Genomic DNA, 24,086 nt, shown 5'->3' on the forward strand with positions numbered 1-24,086 from the left:
CCAAAATGCTCTCCGTTTCTTTCTGTTCTCAAAAAATATATATATACGGTGTCCAGGCACCGCGTATTTAACGCGCTAGAGCTGTTTTTCGCACCAGTACCCAGTGCAGTACGCCGCGCCTGCCCAGCACCCCAGCATCCAGCGCGCGGCACTGGGCCCATAATCCGGCGCTGCACTGGACACTGGATACTGGGTTTTGCAATAGGCATACCTGCTTATGTGCCAAAGCTCTCAACGTGTAGGCAGTCTTAAATATTACTGGTGAATAAATGACCAACCATTAGTATTTCGACTCTGGTACCCCATTAAATTTGCTGTAGAAACGTACCCACCTTCTAGCAGGCACTGGATATCAACCACACCTTCAAGTGTCACTTCATTATGTGCCTTTTCACTGCAGGGATTCGAAAAGTAACCTTCTGTGGGAGTGTAGTGAAAGTTTTTCTCTCACAGGATTGACATAGCTACAATATGGGTAATAATGCAAAACACAGTAAAGGCCCTGGTAAATAACGACATTAATTCCTCTTGCATCCTGCTTCACATAAGCAGTAGTAGATGAAATATCTTTACTTAGTTGTGTAACCTCTTTTATGTTCAGAAACAGCAACCAAAGCAGTGCATTATCCTGAAAATGTGAGCTGGTTTTTTATGACAGTTCTGTGAAAGCAGTGTGGTGCATGGGTTTGAATGGGATCGAATAAAAAGCTTTTCCGCTTTCAGAGCCATTCGTGCAGACGGGAGCAGAGCACCCGGTCATTATATCATTCCGATGGCACTGCGCGGAAACTGCGATGAACCAACTGTGAGATGCGCTGCGCACGTTGTGTTGTTGCTCCGCAGCTAGCGCGCACGCGAACAGCGAACGCCAAGATCGGCCGGATTCGCTTTGAATTTGACTGGCGATAACATGTGTCAATCCAGTTCGCTGCAGCGGCGGCGTCGGGAAATACAAAAATTGGCCCGGGCATCTGCTTCTCCGCAATGCACGGTTGCTTGACTATCACGTGATGACGCTCTGCCAATAGGGGCGCTAGCGGCGTGATAAAACAGACGCGCAACTCTGCTACCTGCGGTAGCATATACAGTAACTCTAGGTACGAGGCGTGTTGAGCGCTGCGCGAGGAAAGAGAAGGTATCGTAGGACCGGTTTTTCCTCCGCGCGTTTCGCGTAGCATCCGAGATCCGTGAACGGTGGTGTTTTGTTCGCTTGTCAGATGGCGCAGCGCGCTCAGCAAAGATCGTCGGAGGACAGCCGTGATAAGGTCGTATGCGAAAGTGCGGTCGGTGTTTCCTGGGGAGCTGTAACACAGGGATCGAGGCGTATTTTGGCTCAGTGCCCCACTCCCTCCGCCTTCCGGCCGGTGAGGGCTTGAAGAGAAGTGACTATGCGCTGAAATGTCGGAAAAATCGATCCTCGTGCAAGTCGCAGCTCTCACATGCGCGGTAAATAGCATTGCACTATTGTAATTCGATTATCGCAAGTAAACCAAATTATTTGATCGAATAATGATAACACGTTCGCTGTCAGCGTTACATTTGCGAGGTGATCATCACTGTCACTTGTGTGCGAAGTTTGGTTGCTTGCTCGTGGTTTATGGGCTGCTACCACGGCGTCTGCCAATAGCCGGGGGCCGAATTGACAAAGCGTTCCCTTTGTACGGGCTGTTTGCCATTGGCCGATTAACTTCGCTACTAATGTGTCCAACATCACCATTGGCTGGAATCTGCTCTTACGAACGGTTCCATCGTATATAACTGTGTGTGTGTGTGCGGGGGGGGGGGGGGGAGGTGCGCGAGCGCGAATAGAGGCAAAGATTAAATGCGCAAATTAGCAGGAGGAAAGTGCTCATGATTGACTGGCTCATTTTGGTGGCCCCGTAAATACTTATGTGTCAACTGTACGTACTCTTCCTGGTCCACGTGGGTTCTGTCCGTGGATGTAACGCCAAACTATGCGCGGAGAGAGGGTTCTACATTTCCTCTCTGTTTCTGTTGGTGTTGCCTCAACCGTTCAGTTTGTTAAGTGGTGAAAGCTGCGAAGAGAGTTCATGTTTTATGTTCAAACAGTCACTGAAAAACGGCTCGCGAAGTGTTTCAGTGTCTTCAGTGTTTATCTGAAGCAGCCTTGTCTGTCATATCATGCGTAATTCACTGGTTATTCGTTGGAATACCATTGGCGTTCCGAGATAATGGCGTATCGACTTGTAGATACGAGATACAAACACACCGTGCATAAAAAAAAAAAAACTGAAGTAGAAACGAAAGCGTGAATTTGCTTTCTATTACGAGCATCTGACCTCATAAACTCCTTTTCCCTCGTCTTACACTACATTTTTTTATAAGTTTTTGGCGACCGTGCGACTTGTTTGCGGCGTCTTTGCTTTGCAGCACTCGCCTGCGTCACCGCTTGCGGGTGACACCGAGCGCGCCGGAGTCGCCCAGTGTAGTACAAGGTGCTCCGTCACAGCAACGCCCAACCCTACTAGACCAATCTTAATTTGCGCATTTCGCGTTACCGCCGTGCTCTTGCCTTCTCCTAAGTGCTAGTTACTGCAATCGTCGCGTTTTTCCGTACTGGAGCTGGCGGGGCTTTTCCGTCTCAAATTCGTGGAGACTCGCGCACGGCAGTCGCCGGGAGAGAGGAGGTCTCGCACGCGCTTTTGCGCGGACACGGCACAGCAGGACAAAGGGGGAGAAGGGGCTGCTGTGACGCTGAGCCCCGCGGCCCCGTGTGTGTGTGTTTCGGAGACAACGCGTTTCTCCGCGTCTCCGAGAAAGAAAAAAAGAAAGAAAAAAAAATCTCGACGAATGTGCGTGCGCCTGTCCCGTTGTGCGTGCGCCGCGACGCAGACGAGCGCGTCGGTTCGCACGGCGTTCACGGTGGAGGCCTGCCGCCGTTGCCGGTCACGCTCCGGAGATTCCCAACCGCGCCGTGAGGCGGGGGCAGGAAAAGCGAGAACCTTGGCGGGCTTCCCAGCTGGTCAGGCCTGCCGGCGCTGCTGCTGCTGCCGACGCGGCAGTGACTCACGCCGGCCATATCATCGCGCTCTTTCCCGCGCACGTCTCCAGTACAGAGAGTGGCGGCCGATACGCGGTAGTTTCGGTATCGGCGGTGTGGCTCCGTCGAGAGATTCCGGCGTTACGTTGCGCACCGAGACACCGACATGTTTATTATCATTATTATTTTTGTGAATAAACCGTTTGTTCGTATTCGGATGGTATTCGGTGCGTTGTTGGCCCTGTTGTGTAATTGAGTACGCACAGGCTAATTCAGTACGCACATCTTTACCGCATTAACGTTACGCGTTTTAAATTGTGCCCGATAAGCGGTCGTACTGTAATACTATAATTAGAAATATAGCCTGAAGAGGGACCCTTCTACATATGTCCACACTGGAGCTGTATGCGTCATCGAAGCTATATACCTTGCCACGTTGCAATAAATAGCGTCAAATAGCGCGCATGCATCCGGCACAAGGTCCTGTTCTCGCTAGCGGCGGCTTCTGCATGCGCATGATTTCTGTAACGCACGAAACAAAAGATATGTGCCCGCGGATTGACCCACAGCCGTCCACAGGTGTGTTATTGCTTCGCACATCCGCCTGTATAGAGACACCGTTACCAAAATAATTGGGCTTGCTGCGGGCAGTAAAGGAGCATTTGCGATATGGGATGCAACCTTTGGCTTTGTGATCGTATAAGGAAAAAAAAATCGTTTTGCGCCTATTTTTATTATTGAAATGAAAGAGATTTAGTCACTTATAATGATGACGGGTACTCCTTTTCACGTAATAGTAATAGTACTAATAAAAACATTGTAAAATAAGAAGTAGCGTCACAGGTTCCGAAAATGTAGAGCGAAATTCGATAAGAGAGCGAGTGAAGTCCACGCGCAGGGGGGGGGGGGGGGGGGGGCTAGACAAACTTGAACACACAGAGGCAATAAAGCCGAGGACAGGTTGCGTCACGCACCATACTGAGTCCCTACACATGTAATGAGTTCCGAACTCTCGCCGCCTTCGTTAAAGAATAAAGCCCGAACAAGGCCGGTCGCCTCCTGACGCGACAACACGCTTGCGATGAGGAATGTTTGGCACTTGTGTGCTCTTTTGTGCGGGGTTCACTGTCGCGACTGCTTGACGCGATGCTGGGAACTTTTGCGCTCCAGCGTGCGACGCGTACGAGTTGTTCTGTGCCAGTCGGGCGCCGGTACGCTATGGCCCTTTCCCCTCGTCTCTCTTCGCGCGGGAGCAAAACATGGCACTTTTTCCATCAGAGACCTCTCGTTCGTTTTCACGTCAATGCGCCGCGGGAGGATAAAAGCCGCACTCCCGTGCTTTAGAACGTTTCACCGCTCGACTCGAGAAAGGGGATGGCAACGCCACGCCTTGACTATGCCACCACTGTGTGCTTTAATGAAACTCCGATATAAAGTGTACTTTAACTCTGAAGCGATACCTGAGCGATAACTGTGTATGGTGCGTGCTTTCCGTTTCTTTCATTTATTTATTTATTGGAAATGTTTGTAACAAGTACAGTATGTCGCCGGTTCCTCCACAACGTTAAATTACTAAACGAATTAAGGATTATGATAATTGAAGTGATACCTTTCACCTATTACGTGGTTCACTTCTTTTTAAAATTTCTAACCATTTTTAGCTCTCCGCTTCCCTTCGAATGCGCCGGAGTGATTGTGTTTTTCTAAAGAAAACTCAGCGTCGTCGAAATCAAGGAGAACCGTAATTGAATCTTCAGCCTAAAGACATTGCTTTTCAGGACGATAGATTAGTTTCGGGTTGGAAGGATTTGTGAACACGGACCACGTATCATAACGGCCGACAGTAAGCGCAGTAGAAAGGCAACATTTACGAGCTTGGGGTCATCAGCCTTCAAAGAGGAAGCTCATAATATGCATCCATCCATCCGTGGAGTCGAGGAAGAGTTTCGATTCGAGGCCATTTTGTGACTACGGGGTTGAGCGTTCCGCAGCCAAGGCACGAACGAACAACATTTCACGGCAACGTGCCCACTTATCCTGCCAGTCATAACACGTATTTCATTGAGGGATCGAGGATGGTTCCCTCGGGTCATTTTTAACTGCTGCCTTCAAGGCGGATACCTCGACAACGCTGCGCAAAACGACTTTCTGCAGTGGAAAATCTCAACGTGGGCATTGTCGAGTGGCCTATGTTTCGGGTTGAATATGTAATCATATTTGCCTCTTCAAGTATCGCTGCAAACCGCTACGCTATAATTTATGGAATTTTCGTAGCATACTTTTCTAAACCGAGTTCGCCGTACTTCACGCTACTGTATTGCGCATTCGCGTATGACTGATTATCGTTTGAGACATCAGCTCAAGGGCAAAGCACCGTGATGACTGTCACGGCGTTCGAGTGTTGCACGAGAGAGTTTTAGCAGTGCCGTATTACGGTACGGTAAGTGCGGTATACGGTACGGTATTACCGTTCCGTACTAACTTACCGCGATGACCGAAGCCGTTTTAGCTGCTTGTGCCGCTCGATGCGTACGGTAACGTGATAATGATGATAGCGGCTAACATTGGGGCTTTGCAGAATACAATGACTATGCGCTGAGCGCGAAATATTCATTTTGACCAATACTAGAAAGCTTTAGCTTTTCCATACACGCATTATTCTTTACAGAAGCGCCCGGCTACGGCAAACGCTAGTCACAAGGCCGGTAGCGACATCTTGTGACACTTCGTCCTGCAACACGTGAAACCTTTTGTTACATAGATGTTCTTATCTAATCAGTACATAAAGAAGGGTTTGTTTCTTGTAAATTGCGCCGCTGCTGACACTTTACCCGAGCAGATAAGTAGAATATAGTTAGTTACTGCAATAAAAACTCTGCGTCCCCTCTAAGTAAACTCTGCACTACTATATGGCGCCACCTACCTGTTTTTTTTTTTATGCCACTGTTTACTTGTCACTTCGTCGCTCTGCAGAAGGTGGTTTAAAGTAACGACTTGCCTTGGTATTATCACGGTAAAAAAAGCACGCGAGGCGTGGACTCTGTGGGCGACATCAGCTTCTCACTCACTGTTTTGGCTTGGTGCAGCTCGGCTCGCGACACACGGTGGCAGCCGAGCGTTACCGACTCCTTACCGTCTTGTATGCCGTACGGAAAGTCATTCCGTACGGTAAAGTTCGCGCATGCGCAGTCCTCGACCGGTACGGTATTACGCACTTACCGTACCGTATACCGTACTTTCCGTAGCACCGCTAAAAGACCCTAAATATCCCGCCTTACCCGAATACCTGACGCAGCGGACAGGTTTCGTAGTCATTTCGAGAAGAGTACATACATGCCTGTATATGAATAGGAAAATTTGACAACCACCTGTTTCGTAGCACGAAGCTGCAAAGGAAATTTTTGTGCTACAAAACACGTGGACGTCAAGTTTTTTTTCTCCGTTCATTAAGTTTCCTCCACCATGCGACCTTCCACTGAACAGTTTTGCCATGCCTGTAATGCTTCGTCGGCGCGCCTGCTACTTGGCAGTTGGCGGAGGCGACGGTTTTCATCAGTCAGATGGCGGACACTATTTAAAGCCACATTTGCATTTGGGTGAGTTTGTGTGACGTCATCACTGGGCTGCTCGCGTGCGGTGTCTTGGCTAGTCGTTGCCCCGATTCCGTTATAGCGCGTTGCTATGCCCACTTGCCCCACTCGCCGCAGTCGCTCAAAAATAGCGTCTCACATTTCCAAGTTCCGCAGCCACCGTGGCGGCTGCGCAGACGACGAAATGGCGTTCTCTGCGAACGAGCAAATGTTGGCGTTTTCGACGAGTGGTCATGCGGAATGGCCGTGCTGTCCGTGCTGTCCGTGGCCATTGCGAGTCAGCCCGGGGAACAGGCGTTTCGTGGCCGCAGCTGAGTCGCTGCGTGTGAGACGAAAGGTGTGTAGAGTGGCAAGGGCACGACGCTGGCTGCTAGCCCATGTACGACCCTGCATGGGAGCTCGGGGCGTATGAACGCGGCCTGCTGGCAGCACTCGTGCACTGCGGCTCATCTTTTATTTTACTTTTCGCCGTGATGAGCGGTGTTGCGTGTGGGCCGCCCGGTGGCGCCGCGCTGTCGACGAGCGCTTAAATGTGTCTATTTCGGCCTTTTCTTGCCGACCTTGGGACACGGCAAGTCGAGGCAGTGCCGCGCCCGCCCCTAAGGTCGCGAGGCGTCCCGAGCGCCCCCCCCCCCCCCCCCGCTCACTCGCTCTCTTCCCCTCTTTCTTGGCCTCGCTGCCACTGCTCGAAGAGGAGGGCGTCCCTTTTGTCTTCCTCAGTCGTTCCTCTTGCTCTTGTCGTCGAGCGATTACGCCACGGTCGTTTTAAGAAGGGCTCCTCTCGCAGTAGAGCCCGACGTCTCGTGGTAAGGTTGCCGGGACGCAGCACTGGAGGTCGCGGAGAACCGGGGAAGCGCGTCCGGCGAAATTTTCGGCGGTCTCGGGGCGGTCGGCCGTTGGCGCGGTCGTCGCGCGGCGGCTAATCATCGCGTGCATGGCGCGTCGCCTGTCGCTTTCGCTCGCGAGAAGCTCCCTCGTTGTCTCGTCCACTCGGGTCATTCTTTCGTGCGAACTTCGCGCTGAGAGCGAACCCGCGTTCTCTTTTGACGAGAACGCGGCCGCTTTCGCTAGCGGAAGCGGTGCGGCGATTCCGGAGGGGGGAATGCTTGCCACGGCGAGGCGAGTGACGGACGTTGCGCAACACGCAGCTTCGCAAATGGCGAGCGAGCTCTCGCGATGAACGTTCCACCCGGGCAGTAAAGTGTCGAGGCTTCGAAATCGTTGTGGCCCCCACTCGAGGCTGGACTTGGCGGTCTAAATAAATATGATCAGAACGAGAGAAAGAACGCGCTAACAGCTCACTGTGCTCGTCAAGCTCATTTGCGTAGCAATCGAGATGCACGACTTACTTAAACTATACATTGCAATTTCTCCTTAGTTTAGATTTTCCGGGATTGGCCCTTTCGATGCGCTGGACCCGCATGCCGAGTCCTATAGGGGACTTGCATAATGCCGACAGCACTGCACTGCAGTAGGGCAACGCTAGTTTTTGGTCACCATTGTGAGAGATGGACACGGGCAGGCTGTAGTAGCCGGTCGCCTGCCTCACCGCGTTCGTGTACGTTTTCTACTTTTTCTCCAGTGTTCCTTCACCGAAATCTGATCTGCCGTCCTGTGCCTGTTTGCCTTGTCCTGCCTCAGGATGTTCAAAATTCTGCTGTTTGACAAGATGTGCCAGCCAGCCCAAATGAACACGCTGTTAACCTACAGCGGCGTGCCGCAATGCACGCAGTGTGTCTGCCTCGACAGTTCCGGCCGTGGGGTATATACACAAGTGTGCAAAACTCAGTACGGTGTTCAATGCACCGACTTCAGCTGTGAGCTTGGCCGGCTGACCAGTCGCCCGCATTTCGCACTAACTGTAACGTTTAAATGCAGCTGCTTTGATTCGCCAGTCACCCAATATATTTAAAAGAATGTGTACAGCGCACACATATAGCTGTACATAACTATCCGATTTTCACACTCATGAGCCACAGCACTGTCGTAACGAGCTGCGCCCTAAAGCTGTGTAGGCGACACACATTTCCCGAGCCAGGCTGAGATGCTGCAACAAGCATGACACGATCGAATGGCCGAACACTCTAGCCTTTGCGACGTGATACTTCGGCCTTAGATGACCACCCGGGATTGCTATGCAGCAATACATAAGATATCGGAGCATATACCACACTTCTTGGTTTGCTTCCATTTCTTTTTTTCTCGTGGAGTTTGCTCCGATAGAATCGGGAACGAGGTAGGACTCTGCAGAGAAGTCGCAGCTCCTGCAGTCAAAGCCGTCGGCGCTCCCCGTCGCCGCTCCCCGTCGCCGCATTCGCTTTGTAAAAACACCTTCGTGCATGGAAAGCCGGGAGCATCTCAAGTTATTCCAACTGTTTTTTTGCCCAGGACTAAGGTTGTCTTCGCAGGGCAATTATATGCGGGGAACACGCTACGCGTGTGTCAGAACCCAGATAACTCGGAGACCTGTCGCAAAGCGCGCGCGGCAATCGCTCAAGGCACGCATGGCGCGCGCGTCAATCCTTCACGATAGTAGCAGGAATCCAGTGCTTACAGGGTTGTGGGCATTTAGGCAAAATGTCTGTCAGAAATAGAATACACATTTGCGACCTCGAAACGCGATAAAATTGGGCATTTCGACAAAGGCTGCCTTTCTACGGCTGTTGCCCTATATATTACAAGGTAGATTGCATCATTAGTCTAAGCATGTACATATAGATGTCATTGTATCATATGTATGTATCATACGTATCGTTACTCTAAGCATATATATGTACGCTTGGCAAGTACAACAGTAGCGTGCGACATACGCGTTTTAAAGGCACACTAAAGAGAAACGAAACGCTGAATCAGTTCGCGTTAGTGAACTACCCTGTCTAAACTCTTTTCGCTACTTATCCGGTAAGAGGCTGATTAATCGAAGCGAAAATGACGGCCCAACTTGTTAGCACGTTATACATCACTGTGACGTCACGGATTTCAAAGTATTTTTCTCCTATTCGGACCGTTGTGGTGGCAGCAAAATTTGCTCGAAATGTGCTATATGTTCAGTCTTCGGCTTCCTTAAAACACTACGTGCATCAGTCCGTTTTTACCGATAAAAAAAGGTTAACTGGGCCAGAGCAGATGCCGTCAAGATCTATGAGGTCACGGCGACGTAGTGCGGGAACTTCAAGGTGGCTCTGCCCTTTTGTGCTTCGTTATTGTGCATCTTCTGGCTTAATGATCGAGCCCGCTCTCACGGTAAGAGTGGCCTTTTCTTTGGTAATGTAGAGCGGTACAATTTACTACTGCTCGAATACATTGGTCGCTTTGGTGCCCCTTTAGAGAAACGCCTTATTTTTTTCTCTTAACCGGGTTCCCTCGACGAGCATCATATGTATGGGCTTCGTGCTCGTCGGACGAAGACAGGTGTAGCAGCTTTGCACAGGCCACGAGGCTGTGATCGTGTCATCCTCTGGTGCTGCTATATAGCTCGCTAACTTATTCCAACATTGCGTCGAATCTGAGCTTTTTTTTTGTTAATTTTTCCTTTGGAACGACGTTCCTGTGGCGCGAGCTCAAAGCGCGCCTACACCGAGGCAACGCTCCCGCGAATGCCGTTACGTAGCATAATGCGCCAGTTTTAACGCCGCTTTGACCGCTTGCGTGCGATTTGCTTGTCTCCGTAGGCGAAACATTGCTTGGCAGATTCGTTGCTGTAATGCTCACATATAGATGAGCACCGATGGAAATGGGTTCGCGGAAGGTGCAACGAAATCGTGGCCTTGCCAGGGGCGCGCGCACTCTGCACATTAAAGGCGGGCGGTGTTCCGGCCGCGTCGCTTGCTGGTTTCCTAGGAGGAACCGGTTTCTCTTCGGTCCGCGGTGGCTCATGCTGTGCATATTTCTTGCATCGCCGGTGTGTATAGCCTGTGGCGGGAGTGTATGCAGGTACACCTGCGCTACGACGGTCGACTGCTTGCCTCGTTCGGTCTGTCTCACCAGTTCTCCTTACCGACCGACGCCTTTGTCTTGGTCAAGGCGCGCATTTTCCTATACTTCGATGGAGGATGCGAAAGGGAGAAGTCGGGCGAGCGTCGAGTAAGAATATCGTCTTGAGCCTTCTTCGTCGCGGTCCTTATCGCGATGTTCCGCTAGCAGTATGCCGAGGGGTACAGTTCGCCGAAGAATCCGTCGGCGGTAAACGAGGCGCCAAGAGCGTAACGAGGACGAATAAGCAGCTTTTCAGAGAAGGGTCAACTGAGTAAGTTGGCACGTTGTTTGCGTTGAAACTTCATCGCGAAAAGTTGACGACCTCGCGACCGTAGCGCCGGCGTCGGGAAGTCTGGTGTTGTGTTGCCTTCCTTTCCGTGTTCGCCTACCTTTTGCTTGCGCCGTAGTTTTAACACGCGGGAAAACTTTACTGGGAGTTGCACTCCCCCTTTTATTATTTTCGCTATTCCTCTTTTTTCAATATTCTTCTACTACGCCTGCTTTGGTGGTGCAGTTACACTATACTTAGCGCGGACATGGGTGCATGCTGCCGAAACCTGTCTAGCTTTTAGCTGTGATAATGTGCCTCTGAGCATGTGCAGCTTTTGTTCAATGTACACGGGCCTTCGTTATAGGTCATTCGGCTGTGCGTTATTGTTCCCGCGGCGATCCCAACACTGCAGACCGCTCGATGGCGAGTGCGGGAGTTCTTTTCATTCCCCAGAGTATCTGCATCTATATGGATCATCTATAGGGAATACCACTTGGAACTTCCTTGCCGACCCATCCATCGTCATGCTGGCAGTCGCGGGCAACGTAGCCCGTATACTTTTGACGAAGAGTGTGCGTATACCTGACAAGTGGTTGCTTTGTTCTTTCGTTGTTAGCTCACAGATATAGCAACTGATTTAGCGGTGTCTTACGCCGTTGGTGACGAGCTGCGGCAAACATTTTCTTTTTCTCCTCTTGGAAGTCGCACGAACGCACGGAATTCACCTTTATTGTAAGTAAGCGCGCGGCCATCGTCACCTCTCACACTTCGTGGAAGGCGCGTATCGCATGAGCTAGGAAAAGGAAACACGGTGCAGTGCATATATAGAGAGTAGTGTGTATACGTCCTTTTTACATCGGTGAATGTACGGGCTCCCCGCATTTTCGCTATATTAGCAGCATTTCCCGCCCACCGTGCACGTTCGCGCCACTTTTTTTTTTTTTTTTTCGGTGGTCGCATGGTCTAGCCCGACCCAGTGCAAGTCTGAAGGTCAAAACCCTGACCTTTAGGCGCGTCCCACAAGGCTCGCCGCCGCGGCATTCAACGAACTTCGCGTTGCGGTGGAGGGGGAGAAAAAAAAAACGAAATAAACGGTGGGCGACGGAGGCGCACGCGCCGTGCATTGTGTGCCGCGGTTCAATACATGGATGAGTGCGCCTTGCGGCATATGCGCTGCGCGCCACTCGCGTCGTGTGCGTACGCGCTTTCGGGCAAGGCGCCCAGCGTGGGCCGCGGGCTCACCTAATGTGTGATGAGCCCGCGGCCTGGACGCCGCCGCCGTATACGAAGGAAAATACAGCGCTCGCTTATTTGCGGCGACGTGACGAAGAATTACGACCAGGAAGCACGGCAGCCTAGGGCGGCTACGGATGCGCCTCGTTTCATTAGCGAGAAGGAAGGAGAGTGAGCGTAGAGGAAAAAAAGAAGAATTGAGAAGGAGGAGGAGGAGACAGGGAGGTTAGCCAGTGTAAGTACCGGCTGGCTACCCTGTGCTGGGGAAAGGGGTAAAGGGAATAAAAGGGGAAAGAAGAAGAAGAGGAAAACAAATGGGAAAAAGAAAATTCACACAGTAACGCGAAACTACGCGCTACAACGTTACACGCTACAAGAATTGAGAAGATATACAATGCAGCAGCGCAGGCAGTGCTGGGAGCTTCGTATTGGGCGCATGTCCGAGAATTTACGTTTTTTAAGGTTTATTTTTTTACTATTTATTTATTTATGCTTGTAGTTCCATGCTCTTGACCTCGTAAAATATCCGCAAGGTCGCCGCGACGAAAGAGCTATGAAACTAAAGCACTTAAGCTTTCAAATGCGGTCGCGCTTTGCAGCCAAACTTTTCGCAGACGACCGCCAGTGTCCCGAACAGGGTGGTTACTCCTTATAGAGCTGGCCATCCATGTAACGTACGTCATCACTTGCGAAAATTACCAGTATGAATTCCTACCCGCTATAACTGATGAGGAAGAGACAGTGATCCCTCAGCGTGGCCATATATCGAGCCTCCTTAACGGGAGATGTTTGCCGCGTGTTCGATATACCAGCCAAACGCCTGCCGCCTCTGCTTCATGCGAGAAATCACCCGCCGTCGCAGCCACATTCCAAAGCTTTTGTGCGAGACAGCGGGGATTGCAGACCCAATGACGTCGCACTGCGCACCATTGGAATTTCAGCAACGCGTGCAAAGTGTGGGTGTGTGGTAAGTGCACGGGTCGTTTGCCAAGTAGCCCAAACGTTCTCAGCGAGTTGATCGACGCCATTCCAGAGATCGTCAGTCAGTCGTCAGTCGTCAGTCGTCCGAGAAGCAGAAGGAAAACTTGCTGCTATCGCAGCACCCTCGAGATCAATTCATGTTTCTGTTCGTAACTTTTCTCTTCCCAGCGAAATGACAGCAAAAAATGTACTCCTCGAGCGTAAACATCCCTTCAGCACGCTTTTCAACATATCTGGCCGAGGAGCGTTGGAGGTTCCGGACACCGATCTGCTGAGATAGTTACCGGGCGTCCAGGAGTAAACTTTCCGATCTCTCCGCAAATCCAGTATGATGTGCCCATGATTAGGCCTGGGCGACGGAGGCGTTAACTGGTCAGCGAGTGGAGATTTGCCAAGGAGAGTGGAAGAGAAGCATGCAAGGAATGGGGACGCGATCGTCATCCATCTGTAGGCGACTTTACTTAATGAAGCAAAACGAGAGATTACGTTATGGTAACACATACGTAATTAAGAGAGGTCAGGTAACTATATGTTGCCACCTTGATTCAAAGGAAGTGTCATTAGCTAAATATCTGCATCATCATGGAGGTGAGTGCTCGCAGATTTGAAAGTACCATATCCATCAATTCTGCGTACATGTGGGACGTTCACCTGCTGACATTAAGAGGAAGCTTTAGCTCGTGCCCAACTCCGACGTGGCCTATTCAAATACATGTAAAAATGCAAGAATGTTTTTCTGAGATAACCCCTGGACCGATTTTAATTAAATTTGTTGCATTTGAGAGAGAAAGTTAAATCCTAGTGACTGTTGGAAGCGGAATTTTGATTTAGGGCTTGGATTTTGTTAAAAAGATTTTCAAAAATTCAGAAGTTTGAAAAAATAGAATCACGAAGTTTACAAACTAATAGCTCTGCATCAAGAACAGATATCACGGTTCTGTAAACGGCATCCATTAGATCATTCAAAGCGGACAAATTTCATATGTCATTTTACATCTTACGTGAGTTTGTTACGTTGTTTACGAGGGTTCTGCAAAAGTTGTAATTACATATTAATAAATTTCTTGAGATTCATGTGTACAATGTCAAATTTGTCCGCTTTAGATGTGCTATTAGGTACAATTCACAGAATTGCGATATCATCTTTTCTTGCTGAGTTACGGAGTTGTAAACTTCTGAAAATTTGCAATTTTCGCCAATTTTTAATAAAGAATTGACTACCTAAATCGAAAATACGAAACCAACAGTCACTAGATTTTAAGTTTTTCTTTTAAATGCAACAAGTCCCGTCAAGTTTGGTGCAGTGGTTGCCGAGAAAAACGAATTCTCCTTTTACAAGTATTTAGATAGGAGCACCTGAGCTAAAGCTTCCTCTTAAGTAGTGACGCAACACGAGCACAGCAAAAGAAAAGACAAGGAGGGGGCTACGACCACTGAGCAGAGGTGATATTTTGTTTACGATATTTATTTTTTTCTTTTCGCACGTGCGAATGTCTTCGGAAATTGGTGGGATACCTAACAGCTAAAAAACAATGTTTTGAGCGTTATTCCGTGGGTGATAAAATATGAGTACACCTCGAGACAGGTTGTGCAAGATTCTTGTATTTGGCTAAGTTTTTTCGAAATATTGCTGTCACCCTGATCTCGTGCTAATTGATTTCATTCGCGCGCCCACCCGCTAACGTCCCTAATTAGGAGCGGCGTATGATTTCAACTCTTCGATAAGTGAAGCTTCTGCGTCCTTCTCGGCGAGTGCAGTTTGTATGAATCACGCTGTACTTGTACAGTCATGATCATCATCATCAGCCTGTCTAATGTCCACTGCAGGACGAAGGCCTCTCCCTGCGATCTCCTGTTACCCCTGTCCTGCGCCAACCGATTCCAACTAGCGCCCGCGAATTCCCTAATTTCATCGCTCGACCTAGTCTTTTGTCGTCCTCGATTGAGTTTTCCTTCTCTTGGTACCCATTCTGTAACCCTAATGGTCCAATGGTTATCTAACCGGCGCATTACATGACCTGCCCAGCTCCATTTTTTTCCTCTTGATGTCAATTGGGATATCGTCTATACCCGTTTGCTCTCTGATCCAAACCGCTCTCTTTCTGTCTCTTAACGTTATGCCTAGCAATCTTCGTTCCATCGCTCTTTGCGCGGTCCTTAACTTGTTCTCAAGCTTCTTTGTCAGTCTCCAAGTCTCTGCTCCATATGTCAGAACCCCTAAAATGCACTGATTGTACACCTTCCTTTTCAATGATATTGGTAAACTTCCAGTCAGGAGCTGGCAATGTCTGCCGTATGCGATCCAACCTATTTTTATTCTTTTGTGAATTTCCTTCTCATGATAAGGGTTCCCTGTGATTAATTGACCTAGGTAAACGTCCTCCTTCGCAGACTCTAGTGGCCGACTGGCTATCTAGAACTCTTGTTCCTTTGCCCGGCTATTTATCATTATCTTTGTCTTCTGCATATTAATCTTCAACCCCACACTTACACTCGCTCTGTTAAGGTTCTCAATCATTTTTTGTAACTCGTCTGCATTGTTGCTGAATAGAACAATGTCATCGGCAAACCGAAGGTTGCTGAGGTATTCGCCGTCGATCTTTACTCCTAAGCCTTCCCAGTTTAATAGCTTGAATACTTCTTCTAAGCAGGCAGTGAATAGCATTAGGGAGATTGTGTCTCCCTGTCTGACCCCTTTCTTTATAGCTATTCTCCTGCTTTTCTTGTGTGGAATTAAGGTATAGGTGTAGAACCTCTGTACACATTTTCCAAGGTATTTACGTAAGTGTTCGGTACTCCTTGATTACGTGATGCATCTATGACTGCTGGTATTTCTACTGAATCAAATGCATTTTCGTAATCTATGAAAGCTATATAGAGAGGCTTATTGCACTCTGCGGATTTCTGGATAACCTGATTGATGAGATAGATGTGACCCATTGTAGAGTATCCTTTCCTGAAGCCAGCCTGTTCCCTTGTTTCGACTAAAGTCCGGTGTTGCCCTTACTCTATTGGAGGTTAATTTGGTAAATATTTTATATACTACTGGGAGTAAGCTAGTGAGCCTATAATTTTACGACTCGTAAACGCCTCCCTTTTTGTGGATTAGTATAATGTTTGCATTCTTCCAGTTTTCTGGGACCCTTGCATTCGATAGACACTTCGTATAAAGAGCCGCCAGTTTTTCAAGCATTATGTCTCCTCCATCTTTGATTAATTCGACTGTTATTCCATCTTCTCCTGCTGCTTTTCCCCGTTTCATCTCTTGCAAGGCCCTTCTGACCTCATCGCTAGTTATAGGAGGAGTTCCTGTATCCTGTTCATTACTGTTTCTAATTGAGGTATCGTGACTCCTCTGGTGAGTATAGAATTCTTCCGCTGCTTTTACTATATCGTCGAGATTACTGATGGTATTACCCTGCTTATGTTTCAGTGCATACATCTTGGTTTGTCCTATGTCAAGTTTCTTTGTCACTGATTTCAGGCTGCGTCCATATTTTACGGCTTCTTCAGTTTTTCTTACGTTATAGTTTAGAATATCCCTCACTTTCGCCTTGTTGATCAGGTTTGACAGTTCCCCGAATTCTATCCGATCTCTTGAATTGGACACTATCAGTTTTTGTCGCTTCTTTATTAGGTCCTTTGTTACTTGGGAGAGCTTGCCTACCGGTTGCCTTGGTGCCTTGCCTCCCCCTTCAATTGCTGCCTCTTGTAGGGGTTGAGGACGGACTTCGGGATGAAAACAAACTTGGAGGTTTTATTTTACATTATATACAGAGAGGTGAGAGTCATTTAACAGTCGTACAGTCATTACGGGCCGGCAGCAACTCGGACGCTGCGGCCCGCGGCAAGAAGTTCGAGAGAGGTGAATCAGGGAATGCACTGGTCTCTCTGCAATGCTTCTTTTAAACCCTTCGAGGACTGGAAGTCGCGTCATGTTCGGCCAATGGGAGAGTCCGCTCAGATGACGCCATTTTCGGCCAATGGTAGGCGCCCGTGCGATGGTGTCATACCCGGCGAAGAGAGTCGCCGCTTGGTCCCCCTGCGGTCTTGCCTTGCTGACTCACAACTCGCCGTCACAATAGCCAGGTGGGGGCGACGGCGGACCAAGGCGGGCAGGGTGCCTTGCTTTCACGGTGCCTTACTTCTCCCTGCAACAATGCCGGGCTATCCCCTCGTTTTCTGGAAGATCCAAGCATTGAATAGCTCCACCGGCGGCGTACGAACTTGTTTGCACGTGAACTTGTTTGCACGAGCGCTCCTCTGGAATGTGCTTTCCCCGTTCCTGCGCTTCTCAATTAGTTGTGCTGCGATTCGATGTGGTCCGGGGAACTCGAAGTAGGCGCAGGAAACAGCCCCATATCTAACACTCTGAAGCCAACCTAGCTACGGTTTAATTATTTACCTCTATGTCATCATCATCTCTTTGTTCTAAGGCTGCATATTTGTTCGCAAGTACCCGCCTGAATTTGTCTGCTTTTACCCTTACTGCCTCTAGGTTGACCTGTTTCTTCTTGACCAATTTAGCTCTTTCTCTCTTTAAATTGAGGTGAATCCTAGCCCTCACTAACCTATGATCACTGCACTTTACCCTACCTATCACTTCTACACCCTGCACTATGCTGGGATCAGCAGAAAGTATGAAGTCAATTTGATTTCTTGTTTCACCATTAGGGCTTTTCCAGGTCCACTTTCTGTTGCTACGCTTCCTGAAAAATGTGTTCATTATTCTTAGCTTATTCTTTGCTGCGAATTCTAGCAGCATCTCTCCTCTAGCGTTCTTAGAGTCGACGCCGTAGTTGTCAATTGCTTGTTCACCAGCCAGCTTTTTCCACACTTTTGCATTGAAGTCGCCCATAACTACAGTTGAGTTTGCACTTTTCCCATCGCTAATTCAACATCTTCATAAAACTGATCTGCTTCCTCATCATCGTGACTGGATGTTGGAGCGTAGGCTTGTGCTACCTTTAATCTATACATCTTATTAAGTTTGATTACGACCACAGCTACCCTCTCATTAATGCTGTAGAATTCGTTAATTTTGCCCCCTATGCCCTTATGGATTAGAAATCCTATCCCGTATTGCTTCTTATCTAGGAGACAAATGTCTGATAATTCCTCAAAGAGTCCTGCTAAGCTAGCCTCACTGGAAAGGGTTCGGGGTTACACGTTGCAAGGGTCAATTTCCATTGGTGGCCTGTCCGCCATACTTGTACAGTAGCACCTGCGTATTTCTTTTATGTGGCCTCGTTATTAAAAATAAGTACGTAAGAATGAAATTCGCATTTGTGGATATTTATTTGTGGACAATGTCTCAGGCTCGATTCCTGGTAGCTGCACGTGTACATCATTTCTTGCCATGAGCGAAACGGAATACCGTGCCCAGCAGAGACATACATATACGCTGGGTCTCCTCCCGAAACTGCATCGATTGTAGAAACGCCGGCTTCTGCACCGCTTTCCATTAGCGGTTACATCAATTGACCGCGCTTTTTGTTTTGGACATTCTTAGTTAGCCTTCTTTGTCGTTCTATTGCCTTTGAAATATCTGTGATGGCTGTGAGTTTGTCCAACCATTCAGCGGTAAAATGTATGGGCGTATTATTAAAGATTGGCAAGGGGGCGGGTGAGAAGGCTGAATGAAAGGGATAAATATTTTAGCTAAATATGTATAGCTTGGCGTACTTACATTCCTTCTGTTTGCGGGCTCTGCTTGGTTTGTATGCTGCTTGAAAGACAATACCTTGTTTTTAGAGTGCAACTTGACTCGTCTTCTGAGCTCCTCCTGTCGTATTGTATGGTGATCGAACATTCGAGGGAGAGAGAGGGCTGCGTCTATAATGTGCGCCCTGTAGCATTTCTTGCCATGAGCTGCGAATGGTGGATGAGTCCACAGTCAGCTGCAGAATGGCGCTGCACCCGCGCGCGGTGTTAGCAATGCTCACTGATTGATTAATTGAATGGGTTTCACGCTGCAGTTCTACACGTATATGGGCAGCGAGGGAATCCCTTGAAGTAAAGGCCTTCCAACATGCGCCGAGAAGACTGGCGTTTCTGCGATCGCAAGCCTATTCGGCGGCCGCAACGGTTGGGGCACCCTGCAATGAAGTTTGCCTGTACCTGTCGCGCCACCTAGCAGCGGCGGTGAGCATCCGCGGGTAGGGTCTCACCGTCATTCACCATTGTCTGTGGTGAGCTCAAGCTCACCTGAAAGCCTGCTTTTCCAATTTTCCAATGGATTCACCGCGGCCTCTTGGGAGCTCCTTCGTGAGAAGTGTGAACAAAAAGAACAAGCGCAGATACTGCTGCATTAAGGATTGTCACAACCGCGAAATTGTACCGTTTCCCTTCAAAATCAGGGAAAGCAACCCGGCGGCTGAAGTGGATCGTCGCGGTTCCTGTCGGTCTTGCGAATTTCTGTTAAACGAACTAAGACGTAAATGCTAAAACCGAAAAAAAAAACAAATAAAAATGAACCAGCAGCGGCATCCGTAAAAACACACAATAAAGCGCCAACTGCATAAAACGCGTGAACGGATAGCCGCTGTTGTAAATCAATTTAGATAGTTGTTTAGCTCGTCTTGCTCCAAAACAAACACGCAGTGGTTGTTACGTGTCAAACCTAGATTCGTAAGCGCTCCGTGCTGGACCTTTGTACGAGCTGTGCTTCTTCCTGTGCCAAGAACAAGACGCGAATGCTGGAACCGAGCTCATTCGTGCCGATGTTTTCTCGCGCTTAGAACAACAGAACTAAGGTTGGAGTACAGTGCAGCACACGTCGAGTATTCGAAAATTAGCATTTCTCTCGCGCACACTAGCGCATATTTGTTCAGTCTTCACGTTGTTTAGTCTCAGCTGATTGCTCTCCATGATGCTTCAGTGGTAATGCCAGAACGACAATACCAGAATATGCTCGAGGCACTTAGTCAACGAAGAAAAAAGCACTTACCTGCCAATTCGCCCAAACCTTTACAATTGTGAGGTGCAAGACACGCTCCAAGTAATGAAGCGACAAATGACAGTTCAAAGACGTCCACGGCCGTATTTGCTCATTTAAGTGGCACATACAGGAACACTAAGCGGATCGCTGCGCCGCCTGACCATTGCAGGGACCCATAGGCAGCGGCTCCACGCTGGGGACGTTTAGAGTAGGGGCCTAGAGCATAGGGTGCCCCAGCAAGCGACTACTTTGCGTTCGCGGTCTGCCCCGCCGAGAGGGTGCTAATACTTGCGTCAGTGTTACGCGATTGCAGCGCCATTTCTGCACGAGGAAGGAAAAAGAAAACAACCCGCCGTGGTTGCTTAGTGGCTTTGGTGTTGGGCTGCTAAGCACAACGTCGCGGTATCGAATCCTGGGCAAGGCGGCCGCATTTCGATGGGGGCGGAATGCCAAAACACCCGTATATTTAGATTTAAGTGTAGGTTAAAAAACCCCAGGTGGTCCCCAGGTGGTCCAGTCCCCCACTACGGCTTGCCTCGTAATCACATTGGGGTTTGGGCACGTGAAACCCCGTTAAAAAAATAAGAGCAAAACAAGGAAAACCGTGTAATAACGCAATTCGTAATATCTTACAGGATGAAAAGTATACCTGAGTAAATTTTTTTCAATGAGGAGGCGTTGACACGTTTTTGAGGTGTTCGCGGCAACGTTGAGACGGCGCAGAGCACGTTTGGGGCACCCACATTATTATTTTTGAAATCTAGCGTTAAGGACTTGTAGAAACCGAAAGCTGTTGTTTGGGTCCGGCGCATGCGCTGTGGCGAGACTTCAATCGTTGGGGCCCCCTGTCTTTGGGGGTTGTCAGGATTGGGGGCTCAATCCCATCGCTCGTAACCCGTTGTCAAGATTGGAGTCCGGCATGAATTAGAAGGTAGCTGGCCCATGCCGTCGTCCAACTTATCCACGCTGATGACGTTGATGGAGGGAAGGACTGCTTCTCATCGAGAACGAGGAATATGGGTTCATTTACAGTATTTACATGCAGTTCATCAGTCTAGCATGACTGCTTAAGAAAGTGTGTCGAGCATCCGCACAACAGCGGTTTATAAACACTCGGCCCCTCCTTGATTCCAAAGGGACGGAAACGTTCGTCCAGTCATTGTAAACACGCCGCCTCTCTCCGGGACGGCTTACACACACACACACCGGTTCACGGTCCAGTCCGGAACCGACGTCACACGGACTTCGTAGAACTCGGAGCTGCCCCTCGCAGCGTGCCCGGGTAGCCATTGTCCTGCGTTTTGGTCGGCGCGTGGGAAGGGGTCCCCGACGACGTTCCCGCAGCAACTCCCCCGCTCGCGGCCTACCCGGTTGGCGGTGTCGTGTTGCGGCACAAAGCCTGCTTCGTCGAACTCATTCAGTCACAATGGCGACGAGGCTAGAGCGCAACGGTGGCGTTCCTTGAAAGTTGACGCCGGCCGTCGTCGCAACTGGCTGGCAACGCTTGCACCTCAGCTGGGCCGTTCTTAACAGGGCTCGTATTCTAGAACGGTCTACGACATCTATCAGTGTATTGCTGATAACGTTTCGCTGCCTTTTCTAAATGCGCACAGAACGAAGTTGAACTGTGTTAATAAACCGCGTTTCTGCAATAGCGAAGCGGCCGCTTTTACCGTATGAGGAGGCGTGATAAGCCGGAAAGTATGCCAGAACGAAACATGAAGTTCCCGTACCAGTTCGCCAAGACGTCACAGATTTTAATAGCTCGTGCTCGGATCTAGATGCCTGTCGGTAAATAAGGACCATATTGCATTCTAAAGGAACCATGGACGCGATCTAGGAAGTTTCGACATTTTTTTGTTCTGTGGCAAAACGGCCCAAATGCGAAAAAAATCTAATGCTTCCATGACGTCACGCTGGCGTTGCTTGCGCAGAGGTATCGGCGCGAAATTAAATAAAGTAGAAACGCTTGGGCCTACACTTTCTCCAGTAATCGTGAACAGTTATTTGACCAAATGAAAGGAAAAAAGAAACAAAATAGGGCTTCAAAAGGGTGCATTACCTGTACAGACTCAATTAGTGTTCGGATTGTAAAGTTTATCTATTTATTTTACAAAAGCCTCGAGCGAAACCTCACTAAACTGAGTATCGTCTAAAGCAGTAAAGTCGCAACCTAATCGTGCGTTTTTTTTTTTACTTAATCTGCTCAAGCTTGGTTTTCCTTGCCATTGCACACGTGGGACACGTATGATTGACGAGGAGCGCAGCCACCTCTCTTGGTAAAGCTAGGCTCCGCTCGCCAATGAGCTCAGTTTGACGGAGCAATCGGAACATGCAAATCTTCCAAGTCTACGTTGCTAATAGGTCATCTGAAGACTGAAGCATTCGATTGAGGAAATGCACATGTCCCAACGAGGTCTATCCTCTGAACCCGGTGAACTTCCTCTCAATACATCTTACCTTCGTAAAGCAGCCGGGCCTACTTCTGAGGAGGGGTTTGAAGTTTGCTGAACAAATAGGTGAAAAAGGAAACCACCGCATCTCTGCATTCTTTCTTTCGACACGCCATCGTTGCGACACCGACACGAAACGATAGCGTGTCGCAGAAAATCCGGGGTCGGCGTCCCGCGTCGACGTTGGACGTCATTTTGGCAAAAATAATTTCGAACCAAATACGGAACCACGCATACCCAACCATTCCACCACTACCAAAGTTGCTCGTACCTTTTATTTCATTTATTGCAAGGTTATTCCTCAGGCTTTTGAGAACGGCAGCCTACAAACAAATGTAAAAAAAATAAAGAACCACCGACAGCGCATGCCCTTTGTTAGCTCTTCTCATACTGAAATATCATAAGTGCGAAACAATAACAGGAGATCGGCCCAAGCAAGAGGCCACGTTTCTACCACAAAGCTTGCCTTCGTGCATAGCGTTTGCAACCAGCGTTTCCCGGTAAACGTTGCGGTTACATAACCTGCTGTTGGCGGGAAACATGAAAAGCAGCAAGCAATTCTTGAACGCTGTCGCGTTCCACTCTTAAAGGCGAAGCTTATGAATCCACCAAATTTTTTTCTGCGTCATCTTTTTCTCGCGGGTTCATATGCGAGCCGGGGCAGCGTTGGCAAATCACGTGCGTTATCTTTCTCCTCTATTACATCTCGTTGTGCGCGATTAAGTGTAATGTACTTTCAGCCATATTTCCTTCTCATTGGATATCTAAGGCAAGACTAGCATTAAGAATTTCATTAAATTCAGGGGTTTTACGTGCCAAAGCCATGGTCTGATTATGAGGCACGTCGTAGTGAGCGGCTGCTGATTAATTTTGACCCCTTGTGGTTCCTTAACGTGCACCCAATACACGGGCGTTTTTGCATTTCGCCCGCGTTGAAATGCGGCCGCCGCAGCCGCGATTTCATCCGGCGACCTCTGCGTCGCACCGCAACGCCAAAGCCAATTAGCAACTACGGCAGGAAATTTGCATTGTGCTGTGGACGTACCTCTGTAGAAGTGGAAGCAGCAATAGGTTGCTAACTGAGCAGTTAGTGTCGAGCCCTTCGCCTCTGTTCTACGATTACCCCCGAAGAGCACGCAAAGACATCCTGTACAGTGCCTCCATCTTTTAGCGCGTCAAGCTACTACTATGCGGGGCCAGCCGGCCCGTCCGGACGGTGTGGCCTCCTCGTCTGCGGCCTACTCCCCCCGCGGGGGTCCCGGTCGCGCTCCCTCCCCTCCCTCCCTCTCCTTTTCCTTCGGCGGGGCGACCGGCGCGCCGCCGCACAGTCCCATTCGGAGTTATGGGCGCGTTCGCTCGCGGAGCGTGCTGCCAACGCTGCTTCTCGGTACTGCTGCCGTCGTGCTCGCGTGTTGCCGCTTGTGCTGCTCGACGAGGCTGGTTCACCGCGTGGTCGCGGCGACGCGTCAACAAAGTGCAATCGCGTGCCCTGCCGTGCAGCGCCGGTGCTGTCGTCGACAGGCAAACATGACTGTCGCCTGTGGACCGCGTCTTTGGATTACCTTGAGTCTTTGCGGACGACAGCGCGCCGTCGGGATAACTCTATGAAGGTAAGCAAAGCGGTGAGAGGGCAATGGGGGGA

The 24,086-nt window shown here is 49.3% G+C and overlaps 1 protein-coding gene across 7 annotated transcripts in view; it reads left to right on the forward strand.

The window, feature by feature from the left end:
- LOC139052213 (rap guanine nucleotide exchange factor 2-like) overlaps window positions 1–24,086 on the forward strand; it is a 784,545-nt gene that overhangs the window by 613,867 nt on the left and 146,592 nt on the right. Inside the window, exon 1 of one of the 7 annotated variants that reach the window (XM_070529295.1) lies at window positions 6,761–6,928. The exons of 5 other annotated variants lie outside the window; for them this stretch is intronic. In XM_070529295.1, the coding sequence (XP_070385396.1) occupies window positions 6,776–6,928 (153 nt within the window). In that variant the 5' untranslated portion in view covers window positions 6,761–6,775. Of the gene's footprint in view, window positions 1–6,760; window positions 6,929–23,766; window positions 24,055–24,086 lie in introns of those variants that run through there. One more of the 7 variants, XM_070529301.1, reaches the window with a different exon arrangement.

The sequence above is a fragment of the Dermacentor albipictus genome, unplaced genomic scaffold (assembly GCF_038994185.2).
Source record: "Dermacentor albipictus isolate Rhodes 1998 colony unplaced genomic scaffold, USDA_Dalb.pri_finalv2 scaffold_20, whole genome shotgun sequence".
Taxonomy (NCBI): Eukaryota; Metazoa; Arthropoda; class Arachnida; order Ixodida; family Ixodidae; genus Dermacentor; species Dermacentor albipictus.